A 13,377-nucleotide genomic window follows, 5' to 3' on the forward strand; every position below is an offset into this window, starting at 1 on the left:
GAAACACCCACGCAGCTAAGACTAATACTACTAAAGCAGTAAAGTCAACATGGGCCAAGGCTAGATACATACTAACAGGTCGTTCCCCTCTTCAACTCTAATACAGCCTTGGCCCACATATCCATAACATCCTTCAAACAGTTAAACATACACATAAAAATCCATAGGTATGTTTGCACGCTCACACATGTGACCTTGAACAAAACGCAGCCTTGTTCGGTAGAGAAGGATAACGATATATTTAGAGGTGTGGAGGCTGCTGATGTTGTGTGTGTGTGTGTGGGTGTGATCATTGGGTTGTATCATGATCATTGACCTCTGATCATCAACCTCCTTGACGCCAATGATCAGATAAAGACTTATTTTGAATTTCAAATGATTCATGCTTCTTTGTAGGCACACACACACACACATACATGCACCACAAGATACCACTCTGGGGCCACAACATTCCCTGGATTCCAGAGGAGCTCAAGGGAGAGCAAAGATAGGTTAGATCATCCAAAGAAAAGAAATACAAACAGCAGTGCACTTCCTGCGGTGGACAGAAGTGTAAAGATAGTCAGAGAAAGTATTGTTTGTCTCATTCTATAAAAAAAAAAGAAAAAAATCTGCTCACTTTTCTTTTTCACAATCAATCAGCTGGACAGAAAAGGATACATATTCATTGTCCAGAAAAGCAAAACTCACAAGACACAAACTCGATGTGGATAATCTTACTTAACCTATTCAAGGTATGCCTATTGTATAAAACGTACTCATCGTACATTTATAAAGAAGCTGATCCTTGCACTGATAATTCCTTATTTGTTCTGGAGAATGGCTGTTAGGGTATGTTTGTAGGTCATTTTAAAACAGGGAGGGAGGAATGGATCTCATCCACCGCTCTGAAAAAACATAGCAAAGGCGAGCAGGTCATAAAACACTAAAGCTCAGGAATGTAAGAACCAGAATGCAAGAATAAAATAAATCTCCTAATGGCAGCAATTTCCTTAATATGCAGAAGGTGATGCCACTCAGGCACTTTAGACAGAGCAGTCTCATACAAGTGATAAGGAATATTAGGGAAGATAAGAAACAAATGTATGATTAGATGTGTTAACGGATCTAGAAAAGCCAAATTTAGTATATTTTACAATTCCATTAAATTAATAAACTTAGTTGCTATGCATTTGGTTTTTCTTGAGATGAATTAATTATCACTGCCAATTTAGGGGATATCATACAAAATGGGATTGAATGTACTGTACAAATAAAATTTAAGATGAAACTTTCCTTCATTTAACGTGAAAGAACCAGTAAGCTTACACACTTCTTAGGTGCCATAGCTTTGACAGAGAGGTGGATCACTGTTAAGCCCATGTTGTGCACAAATGGGTAATTACTATGCATATGTGTGTATCTGTGTATGTTTTTCATCTACAAATGTGTCTGCGTCTGCACACTGTGAGGACAAAAGGTAGTCAACACAATCACATTGAGGGGACTTCCTCCCATCTGGGGAAAAAACAAGTTTAACCAATTGTTATTTTAAGGTTAGAGTTGGTTTTTGGTTAAAGTTAGATTTAGCTTAGGTTAGCTTAGCTAAGAGTTATGGTTAGCCATGTAGCAATTATGGTTAAGGTTAGCGTACATGTCAAGGGAATTGAAGTCTGTCCAAACAATCCTCCTCACAAGTTAAAAAAATTATAAGTAATATGTATTTGTGTGTATACAGGTGCTTTGTGTTAACACTGTAGCACCAGGCAGCTAACTACTATAGCATCAGATTAGCCAGAAAGAATAATCTTCCGGCCTAGGGACACACCTTTGTTCTTCCAACCACCTCCATCTGCTTACTTAAAATTCATCAGCTTTCATGTACACACACACACACACACACACACACACACACACACACACACACACACACACACACACACACACACACACACACACATAATGTTACACATTGCATCCAGCATCAGCAAACGCTGACATAAGCACACTTGCCCAAAGCACTGAGGTATCATCATCATTACTGACAAAAAAATGCACACACATCACATAATTTACAATACACATTACTGTACACAAACTTTCACACTCGCAGTAGCAGCAGTGAGGTCAAATACAGGGCAGTGTGTCTCCAAATGAGTCTCAATTGAGAAACAGCATGAAGCAGATGTGTGAGACACAGCTGGACTTAGTTCACAGTGACTGCATTCAAACTCAGATGAACAGTGAGGAGGCTGTCACACTCAGCTAAGTGACAAATAATTTAGAGTGAATGCTGCATCATTAACAAATGGACAGTTCATTTGTATCTTGAATTAATATAACTTGTGATATGAATTGACCATAATAATGGTGTAGCCTGAAAACATGTGATCGTCATCATTTTTCTTAAAAGGGGATGTATACTGCACATTTCTAAGTCTATACTTATATTCTGGGGCTCTACTGGAATATCTTTGCATGATTTACATTTCAAAAAACTCACTCATGTATTTATCTTATACTGGCTCTTTATGCAGCCCCTCATTTTAAGGCCCCCCTCCCAATGAGCCCACTCGGCTCTGATTTGTCAGCTTCTGGAAGCTGCCCCTTGGCAGACCTCCTGCAGCTCCAGAGGCTATGTGAACAGTGGTGGTACGATTTCACTTCTTTTTCTCGTTCTTTACACAAAATGGAAACTTCTCAAATTCATCTGTACATGTTTGAGCCTGAATATGATCTGAAATATGCAACCTTAGCAACAAAGCCTACAGAATGGAAGGTCATTTGTGGGCATGCATGAACAGTCTGATGTCATCATGAGGAGGAAGTAGGGGCAACAGTGCAAATGAAGCGTTCAGAGCTGGCTGAAGCCTTGGCTTTTGACTTGCAGGGATGTATATAGACTAGAGACTATATAGAGGAGAATAGGAGAATACTGTTCTATTGATGAAAACTGATAAATTGCTCCATCTATACCTAAGGAAAATGCAAACAATTAATCTCGAACATTCAACACAAAGAGAAAATGAACTTGATTGGATGGATGGATTCCCATCATGATGATTCTGTTAAACTATTTTCTTCGCATCTCTTGCTCTTGTGCACTTTCTACAGGAGAATCATATATCTAAGTATCATTTCTCATAATACCTTTTCAAGGATTACCTGGAGTCATTTTACATAGTTTTCTGGCTAACTGGCTCATCCAACTGAAGCCACTTTGCAGAATGTAAAACACATTAAATCTGACAACTCTGAAAGGTGAAGATATGTCATCCCGGTTTTTGAAAAATGAAATGAAATGGAATCAGAATGAAATACAATATTGCATTCACTCTGCAATAATGTCCCTGGTGGATGTATAAGGGTTAATTATCCCGTAGAGATGAAAAGCAACAGTACACAGGCAGACACACACATAAAAATGCACAAAAACAAACTGCAGCCCACATAAACATATTAATCACACAGAGATTGGACACCGATTAAAAAGAAGATTTACCCTCCATTCACCCCAACAAACTTCAGGTTTTTCTTGGCTCCCTTGTTCCCCTGCTTGTCAGCAGCACCATTTTTCTTCATAATAGACTTGAGACCTGGTGAAGAGAAGAACAGAGAGCAAGAATGAGAGAGAGAGGGAGAAGAACAACAAAAAGAAAGAAGGAAAATATTCATTAGGCTTCTGTGGAATTTGTGAGTGTAAATAGAAAATACAGGTTGTTTGCCAGTGTCTCATATGAGCATATAAGAAATGTAAAGGTATAGTTATGTTTAGGAAACTTAAACTACTTGATTGAGGTTATAGATAAGTTGTCTTCATGGTTAAAAGAAACCAATGTTGAATACCAGAGACTAAACCATTGCTTGATGCATGAATGCAGACACAATTATTTCTACCATACTTGAACTTGTTGTACATGTGTCATAGTTCAATGAAGAAAATAAGGAGGAGAAGAAAATGGAGGCATGAGTGGTTGCTTTCTTATTTGATGAGGATGAAAATGATAGGAGTCATGTGATATGGCCTATGGTATGCACGTCTAAACTCAACTGAACACCTTTAAATGTTACTGTGACAAGCTCTGTTATTGAGAAGCCTCTAAATAACATACCTGCACCTACAAAGGTACAGCCATTGTTGCTGCTATTTCTGAAAATTCAACTATAAGTCCCTCCGAGCGTCAAAGTAAAAGCAATACATGACACTGATATGGGATATTGTGAGACAGACATTAATGGTTTGCACATGTTGGCTGCATTTCCTTGTGCAAGTATATACTGTATACACATCCTGTGCTTATTTCTGTATGTGTTTATGTCTCTGAGTGTGTGAATGTCTGTGTGTCTCTGAGAAAAGACTTTGAGTCTGTAAGGTATATTGAAGAACCTCTGGATGCAATTAAAAGAACGTGCAGCTCATCAAATACTGTGGAATCCCTGAGTTGGCAGAAAGAGAGGAAACTCAGCCCCCATCTGTATACTCAATACAAAGACAATAACAAATCAAATGTTACTGAGCAGTACTGCATTGTCAAGGGAAATTGCTATTCCAAACAGGAGTGCCTGACAAACATTAGTTAATGTGAGGGCATAAAGTATTTAAGGATCACTCAAGTATTATTTGATGACAATTACACTAACAATGGATTTGCTATGAGACGGACTCTAAAGGACATGTTCAAGTAAATCAGCTGTATCAAATCAACTTCGTATACCAGTTATTTGGGCTAGTTCAAGACCACCTAAAGTATTTCCAGGGCGATATACACAGGTCAAGATTATAAGCCTTATTGACAACATACAACCTTGACAGGCTGACTTATGTATGTAACTACCCTATAATTGATTCTGCATGGGCTCCTTTGCTGACTCCCCTTGGCTCTAAGCCCAGTATGATTGTCTTAGTGGTGCCTGACAGCAGACATGGTGCAGAGGCTCTGTAATGTTTTATGCAAGGACATAAGGATGTGGCTTTGGGCCAAAAACCACCAGCTAAAAAGATCCAAGCGACCACCATCTAAGAATAATGCTTTTATATCGAGGAGATAGCAGCAGAGAGAAAGGAAGTGTAGAAGATATTTGGCATATTAATACATCCTTTTGCTAACTTTTAATACATAAAACAATGCACGATTTAACCTTCCCCCACTTTGTCAGAGACACTCTGAGAAGTTTAAATCATCCAATGATGACTGGGATGAGTGAGATGACTGGTTTCTGTTTCCAATAGATGTGGAAGTGAAACACTGATGTAATTTGAGGTAAAAAAAAAAAATCTGAGAAATCAAAGATGTAGACAGAAACCACAAAGAAAAAGTGGCAATCTTATGAAAATGTGTATATATCTAGGAGCACACACAAAAACACTTAAAAGCACTCTTGCATACTGTGCTTCCACACTGAACTTAAAATGACCTCTGAACATAAAATATATGTGTGATAGGGTAGCAGAGTGATTCTTTACTCCGGCTCCTGGGACATGAACAGAACAGTGAGACATCAAGGGAGGGAAGAAAGGCATCGCCTGTTTGATGTGTGTGTCTGTGAGGGTCTGTGCTTGAGTATCCATTCAACTGTGTACTGTAAGTAAGTGCTCGTGCGCATACGTGTGCACTCTCCTGTAGGTGTATGTGTCAACAGTGCTTAGTTATATGTCTTTTTCCACCATATGAAAGCCAATGGTTACTTTATCTTAGTTATGAGGGACTGTTTGTCCATCTACCCCACATAACCCATGTGATATGAAACACAGTAGATGTCTATATGTGTACTGCATGTAGACATTCAAATGTGCTGCCACCACAGATGACTAAAAGCATTATATCATGACTGATTTTAAGGTTTTTAAAGATTAATACCATTATTTTTCTTTATCTCTGTTACACTGATGTTACTGTAATTCAAAATAGGCCAACCGTGTATAAATATAAAAGAGGGCTTACGCTTGTAGATATATATTGTATATGATAAACTAAAGAAAGCAGGTTGAGCTGAGTGATCTAAAATAAATAATGAAGTAGAGATGAGGGGCCTGCTCAGTTCTGGCTTGGCCTCTGCAATATTAGTGATGTGTCAGAGGAAGATGCAGCAGAGTAAATTGACTGAAATCCAAAAAAGAAAATAAACCAGGCAAGGTAGACATTTCTCTGGCAGGTAGACCTCTGAAAATAATGGGAGAGTATTAGTGGGAAGATGTGACATTAAATCACAAAGTCCATATCACTGCTAGACTAGACTACTGGCAAAATATCAGATAAAAAAGTACCTAGAAGACTAAAAGGTATTAAATTTCATACAAGAGGGAGATTAAATCTTCCTGACTTTATTCTTGTTAAACTGCAGTCAAAATGATATCTAGTCATAGCCAATGACAGTGGCAGTGTGTTTTGTATTATTTTATATTATGTCTTAACAAACAATCAATCAGTACAGTAGTCAAGCCAAGTCAAAGGAAGTAAAAAGAAGATAATCAATACCCGTCATTCTCAAACCTACCCCAGTACTGCATATCTAATGAGTCATGTACACAGTAGTCCTTGTGTTGACGAAGTAATATTGGTAGAGGCACCAAGAGATGATTCGACAGCATATCAGTGGAACAGGGATATTTCTATTTCTAAATAATAGAAAAGGGCCAGTGTGGTTTCAGGCTGTGTAGGAAGGAAAGCATCACTAAGAACAGGTTTAAATAAACCACTTTGTTGTCGGTTTGATTTTAAAAGCGAAGAGCGCTGGTTTGCAGGGCTAAGCACTCCACCTGAACTACTACAAAACACTACTCAAGTTTCACCAAAAACATGTCAAACGCTGTCAAAACATTCTGGCAATGTTTGGCTGCTCCTGTAGGGCTTCTTGTTCAAAGAAGAGAAGTAAGAATTGAAATGAATACACAAGGCAACTGAGTTGAACATGTGCACAGTAAACATGAGATATCTTCATAGAGAACAGAAGGGACGTGTTGTAATTGAGTGGCATGATTATCACAACATTATGCTTTGTGAAAGGATAATTTAAATGAATATGAGAGTGGAACTGATTCAGCTTATTGTGTCTATCACAGGTGAGAAGACAGTTATTTGACAGACAGATGCATAGATGTGTATACAGTATAAACAATGGGTTACTAACTGAACCGACTGAACCACAGGCTTACCTTGTTCTTGCTGTTTGCTGGCAGCAGCAGCTTTCTGGGCTGGTGAGTAGAAGGCAGACAGGACACTGAGGGAGCTGACCAATTGACTCTGAATAGAGCTCATTTTGGAAGGACCAGGCTTCCCTGCTGGTTTCCCTGTTGTAGCTGCAGGGATCGCTTTCCCTGCAGGCTTGGCTGATGCTCCTTTCCCTGCCTCTGCTCTTTTCCCTGCCGTCTGTTTCTGTGTGCTGGGGCTCTCCTGCGGGCTGGCCGTCTGTTGAGCTCCAGAGCTGCTCCCCAGCTGTGCCCACTGCTCCCCCAGAAGCCCTGTTAACCTGGTTACAACTTGGCCCAAAGCTGCAGGCGAGTTTGGTGACTCACTGGAGCCTCTGCGTGGAGGCTGGGCCTCGCCCGTGTCCCGACGTGAGGCCTGGGTTTCACCTGAACCACGACGCTGGGCTGTTTCACTGGAGCCTCTGCGCAGTGATTGTGTGTCGCTGGCATCTTTGTGAGGGGGTTGAGTTTCACTGGAACCTTTACGAGACTGAGGTTGGACCTCACTCGACCCCTGACGAGTTGGACGGGTCTGGGCTTCTCCTGGTCCACGACTAGAAGGTTGTGATGTGCTAGATCCCCTCTGTAGTGCTTTAAGCTCCTTTGAGTTCCGCCGAGTTGAAGAGGTTTGAGACTGAGACTGGGCTTGAATTGATTTGGGCGGGGTTTGGACTTCTCTGGAGCATGGGGCTGGGCCCTGAGTCTCAGCCTGAGGTGATTGGGATTGTTTTTCACTTGACCCCCCTGGAGGCCTCTTTGCTAGGGTGCTGTCCTCAACCTGAGATGGAGATGGGGATTGCGGTTCTACCTGTGGTTCAGAGACCTGTGCTGGGGACTGAGCCTCGAGCTGAGGTTGGCCCTGTACCTGTGGCTGGGGCTGTTTTTTTATCTCAGGCTCGGACTGCTGAGCTTGAGTGTCAATGGATCCCCTGTGAGGACGCACAGGAGCAGCCTGAAGTTGAGTTGGTGGCTGCTGTGCCTGGTCTGACGAGGGCTTCTGGCCTCTCTGAGGTCTTACAGGGGCTGTTGTCTTCACAGCTGCATTCTCCGCTGCTGCTACTACAACAACAGTGTCAGTGACCACAGTTTCTTTGATTTTTGCACACACAATCTCACCTTCTGATATTTGCTTCTTTTCTACGGTCTCAAGTGCAACCTGTTGCGTTTCAACAATTTCTGTTAATCCACTCTGCAAGGGTATGATTTCTTTTGTTTCTGATTCATTCTGTGCAGCGCTTACTTCAGTCCTAGATTCTGCATTTTCTCCTGTCACAGCAAGTGGACTGGTACTCCCTTCAATCTGGCTTACAATGTCTGAAACTACAGTTTGTTCAACTGCACTTTCTTTAACTTCAACACAACTCTCTATAACAACTTTCATGACCACACTTTCACCATCTCTTTGAATTCTTTCATTTACTTTCCTCCCTTCCTCTCTTTCACTGACCATTGTTTCAACATCTACTCTCTGACTGCCTGCACTTTCTCTCCCTTGACCCTCTGCTTCTGCATTTCTGGCTGGATTGTTGTGCTGTCGTCTGTCTATCTCTGTCTCAGTCTGCTGGTCTGTCCTCTGTGCTACCTCTGTCTCTGTCACCCTGTCCACTGTGTCCACCCTCTCTGTCTCTGTCCCTCTGTCTACACTGCTGGCCCTCGGTCTCAGCGGATGGTCTGTCGTTGTCTCTCCCTCTGTTTCCGTGACCTGGTTCACCCTTTCAGCCACTGGCGTCTCAGTCATCTGATCCTGAGTGACAACTCTCTCAGTTACTGTGCCCCGTTCCATGCTGTTGGCTCTGGGTCTTGGTGGGCTTACAGCAGTAACTTCTACCTCCATCTCTGTCACCTGGTCATGAATTTCAACTTTTTTAGTCTCTGTTCCTTGATCTATACTTCCAGTCCTTGGTTTGGGCACACACACTTCAACACAGATTCTCTCTGTGTCTGTTCCCTGATCTACTGTATTTGGCGATTCTGTCTCAGTCTCTTGGTTGGCAAAATCTACTTTTTCTGTCACTGTCCCTGTATCAATACTCTCTCTTCTTGGCCTGCTATGTGCCTCTGTTGTACACACCTCCACTCTCATTCCCTCACTCAGTTGTAGTATTTTATCCTCCTTCATTTTGTTCTCCTCCATTTGTACTTTCAAAAGAGCATTAGTTTTCTCTAGATCTAGGCTGGCCTGAGTAAGTTTTGCCTCCAGTATCATCAGCTTCTCATGTAAATCCTGGGCACTACCTGAGTCCTCAAGTTCACCTCCTTTTGCGCCATTACCATCTTGAATACTGATATTCTCTACATCTTTCACAGCCACCCTAAGTGTTGTTAATTCCTGTCCTGCAATGTCCTGTGATAGCTTTTGATCTGCATGTTCCAGTGGACTCTCTATTGTCTCTTTTTGTTTGTCAGATTTTTCTGATGGCTGTCTCTTCACTTCTTGCTGTGGCAACCCACCCATTTCTCCATATGCTGAAGAACTCTTAACAGATTCCTGACTTATCTCCCTCTCTTTTTGTAACACTTTACTTTTCTCTGTGACAACTTGTTTGTCTTTCCCTGTTACTGGCTTTGCTGGCACAAACTCTGAAGCTTCTAAACCTCCAGAGGTTTGAGTTATCAGAGCCAAGTTAAATCCTTCTGGAGGTCTGTGTCCTTGTGGCTGAGTGTGTGTCCCAGCATCAGGCCTTTGGGATATTGTAGAGGATGATGTGGAAACCTGCGCCTTGGCCTGAGCTTGGAGCTGAAGCAGTAGCTTCTCCCTCTCCTCCCTCAGTGAGCAGATCTGAGCCTTTAGTTCTGGGATGGTTTTGACCTGCTCTTCCAGCTCTCTGACCCGCTTAAGTGCCACTGTGATCTGCTGGTGAAGCCCTGCCCGATCCTGGGGAAGACACCGTCTTTCTGTTATGTCCGGTGAAGCACGGAAGATGTTCTCTGTTGAGCCATTCTCTGGTGTTCCCACAATACGGTCTGGACTGCTTGAATCAGAACCTTTTCGCTGTTGTAGAGTGATGGGCATGCTGGATGCTCGAAGCAGGTTTGGTCGACTTTGAATTCCCACAGATTTCTCATCCGCACCCCGAGCCCCTGTACCTTCATCTCTGGGCTTAGCTGAAACATAGCCCTGACTGGTTGTCCCCCTGCTGCTCTGGCTGGAAGTCCCTCCTTCACCTGCTCTAAAATCAAAAATCTGTTGGACCTCTGTTACCCGTGATTTAGGCTTGGGCCCCAAGGTGGATGTCCCAGACCATGTAGTATCCTTTTCCTTAGGAGCAGGCCTGGCTCCATTCCCTGGTAGGCTGAAATTTCTGGGTAGAGTGCTGAATTTGGGTGGACCCTTGACCCTGCGCTGGATGTGGACTCTTTTAATGGTGTTGCCTTTTTCGATATCATCAACATACTTCAGGAAGTCCAGGTCCAGGTGGAAGCCATAGGGAGTCTCCACTGAGTAGGGCAGCTGCTTCCTCTGAACACCGCCCTCACTGGCCTTGGTCTGAAAGCCGTTGGCTGTTATGAATTAATATCAAAATTAATCAGTCAATCAATGCTCCTTCTCCTTCAACTATTAAAACAAATAACATCAATAATAATTATAGCTGAAATTATACAAATAAAATTGATTCACATGTGCTATTGCTTGATAGAAATGAACATGAACCAAATCATAGGTGATCATCAGCATTATTATTCCTTTTCACCCACTTGTACAGACAAGCTGTACTGTGCTGCACACATGGTGCTTCATTATGTAAAACTATATCACCTACTGGGAAGTAATTATCATGTCGTGATTGCGCCAAAACAAACTAATCAGCATGCAAAATGCTGCCCATGCTGTGTCAACTTAAGAATGCAGTATGAGACAGGGGCAGTTATCACCTGAAGGAAAATAAACCTTTGGTTGCTTGTGGCAACATATGAGAACATGAAGTCAAATGTATAACCCTTTATGTCACATATTTTATTATATAACAAACAGAAATCTGATTCTGCATGTCTATGTTCTGTTTATACAGCTGTAGAAAAGTTTGAAAAATCTGATCTGTTGCACACAGTTAAGTTAAAGATAAGATCATTGTATGTGTAAATGCAGGCTGAGTGACCCTCACCACTTTTCTTGTCCATCATGGGAGGCAGAGTTCTCAGTCATGGACTTGTGTTTGCTACAGTTGGAGCTAGCAGCCTAGATAAAACAGAAAAGAGAGAACTGTATGAGAAACTGTAATATTGTCAGTCATTATTGTCTGAACAGAACTGAATTTTATAAGACAATAAGAATGGTAGCATTCACATTTAGCAAAAATCTGCAATGTCTACATGACAGATCCGTAATACCAAAAGATGATGTTGCGAAATGTGCAGTTTGAAACAGAAAAAGTTTCCTTTCTTGAAGTTACTTGTTCTCTAAGATTGAATAAATATTTCTAATTATTCAGTAGCTATGGCAACTGAAGTCAGACAAAATTATCCCTGACTCCATACAAGCAGAGGACAAATATTTGCCTCTCGAAGATAAGATATTCTGTTGGTTATGTAAGACCATATACCTAAGCCCTGGTTAGGCTACAGGCTAGAGAAACAATGTGGAAAATATGTTGACTTATGTCAAATGTAGTCTAAGAAATTTCCAACAGCATAAAGGTAAACCCAAACATGATGTCTAATGTGCATGCAGTACTCTTTTAATGGCACAATAAAACACAGCACTTATTTTAATGACAAATGGTTGCCTTAGAATTGTTTTCTATACAGCACAGCAGCAGTGTTAACAGTCCAGATGTTTATACTGAGGCGAGGAAGGGCATTTCAATAATTAGGCTCATATGCAGCTCAGACCTGAAATGTAATTAAAAGGTATACAAAGTTTACTATTGTGCAGTCTCAGCTACTCTACTGAAGACTAGGTTATACCATTAAATTAATTTCCATTTTCCTTACTGAATCAGACCTTTAGAAGCTATTTAAAGTCAGCACAACTCTGGACAGACCCATAAAAGGGAACACGTTCCATTTAGTGCCACTTTGTAATATTTGTGCCAGTTGGAAAGGCCGTGAAACCAGAGCTACTTGCCCTTTTTTATTTACAATGAGCTCACCACAAAGTAGACGTAAGTGAGATGGAAAACAATACAGCAAGGGAAGTCAAAACTTTTAAGGGCTTATGTAAAGCTTCCTAATAAAATATCTAATACTAATAATAAAACCCAGGCATTTCTCCCAGCCTTGAGTGAGCTGCACAGTTTAAATCCATATTAAATGAACACTCAAGCCTTTTCAGCCAAATATCAACTCTAGGACTGCTTAGCAAATAGGCACACATTATTCACGCAATTTCCATGCAAATTTGTGTCACTGGAGAAAATATCTGCTATGTAGGAGACATAACGTGAGAGTGCCTGAGGCACTAGTTTAATAAGTGCTGGAGATCAAACTACAACATGTGAGGTAATTTCCTAGGTGTAAATTAGCATTTTCATTATTTTTAGCAGGTGGTCTACCACAGTATGCAGCACATCTATTGGAACAGATACTAAAGATGGACTGTTTTTTTAATGCCAGTCATTCATGTATTGTATTTTATTATACCCTGAGGTTTTTTTTCCTGAAGTTACTGCAGATGTTATAACTGATGCAACACTAAAATGCATATCGCTATAATATTGCAAGCCATTTTGCTTTAATGGTGTTTCCTCTGTCGTCTGTCATTTCAATTCTTCTTTTGATACTATTTTTACATAGAGGGGATGCAGGTCTTGAGGGAATACCTCAACATCATCTCTTAAGAGGCAGTTTTCCCACTTGAAATGACTGCTTTAATGTCTGTAGAACGAATGGGAATATATCTAGTGGTATATGATACTAAAAAACTACTGCACACTACCACATTAAAACTCTCAGTCCTGACAAACCAGCTGGCCTTTTCTCTGTGGCAGTCCAGACATTTTTAAAGTTCTAATCAATTCTGCACTGACCAAATGATATTTCCAAGTCACCCACACTCTACTGCATGTGACAGACCCACTCATTGATTTTAACAGAAAAAAAATCAATGCCCCACAACATATTTACATAGATTTGTGTGTTTGTACAACACACTTAGCTGATATAGTTAGTAAGTGCATAGTCCTGGCTACAGGGTAAGCGAGGTGTCATGCAGTGCTGAGCGGGGACATATTGCAAGGCAAGCATTACATGAGCTGGCAATGTAATCAATCAAA

General features: G+C 41.1%; 1 protein-coding gene across 4 annotated transcripts in view; it reads right to left on the reverse strand.

Moving 5' to 3' along the window:
* The window catches only part of kank4 (KN motif and ankyrin repeat domains 4), an 84,339-nt gene that overhangs the window by 11,796 nt on the left and 59,166 nt on the right, over nt 1–13,377 (reverse strand). For all 4 annotated transcript variants that reach the window (XM_067596393.1, XM_067596392.1, XM_067596394.1 and 1 more), the window contains exons 2-4: nt 11,269–11,342; nt 7,133–10,666; nt 3,482–3,575 (exon numbers count right to left, since the gene is read on the reverse strand). In XM_067596393.1, the coding sequence (XP_067452494.1) occupies nt 3,482–3,575; nt 7,133–10,666; nt 11,269–11,287 (3,647 nt within the window). In that variant the 5' untranslated portion in view covers nt 11,288–11,342. The remainder of the gene's footprint in view (nt 1–3,481; nt 3,576–7,132; nt 10,667–11,268; nt 11,343–13,377) is intronic.

The sequence above is a fragment of the Thunnus thynnus genome, chromosome 8 (genome assembly GCF_963924715.1).
Source record: "Thunnus thynnus chromosome 8, fThuThy2.1, whole genome shotgun sequence".
Lineage (NCBI taxonomy): Eukaryota > Metazoa > Chordata > Actinopteri > Scombriformes > Scombridae > Thunnus > Thunnus thynnus.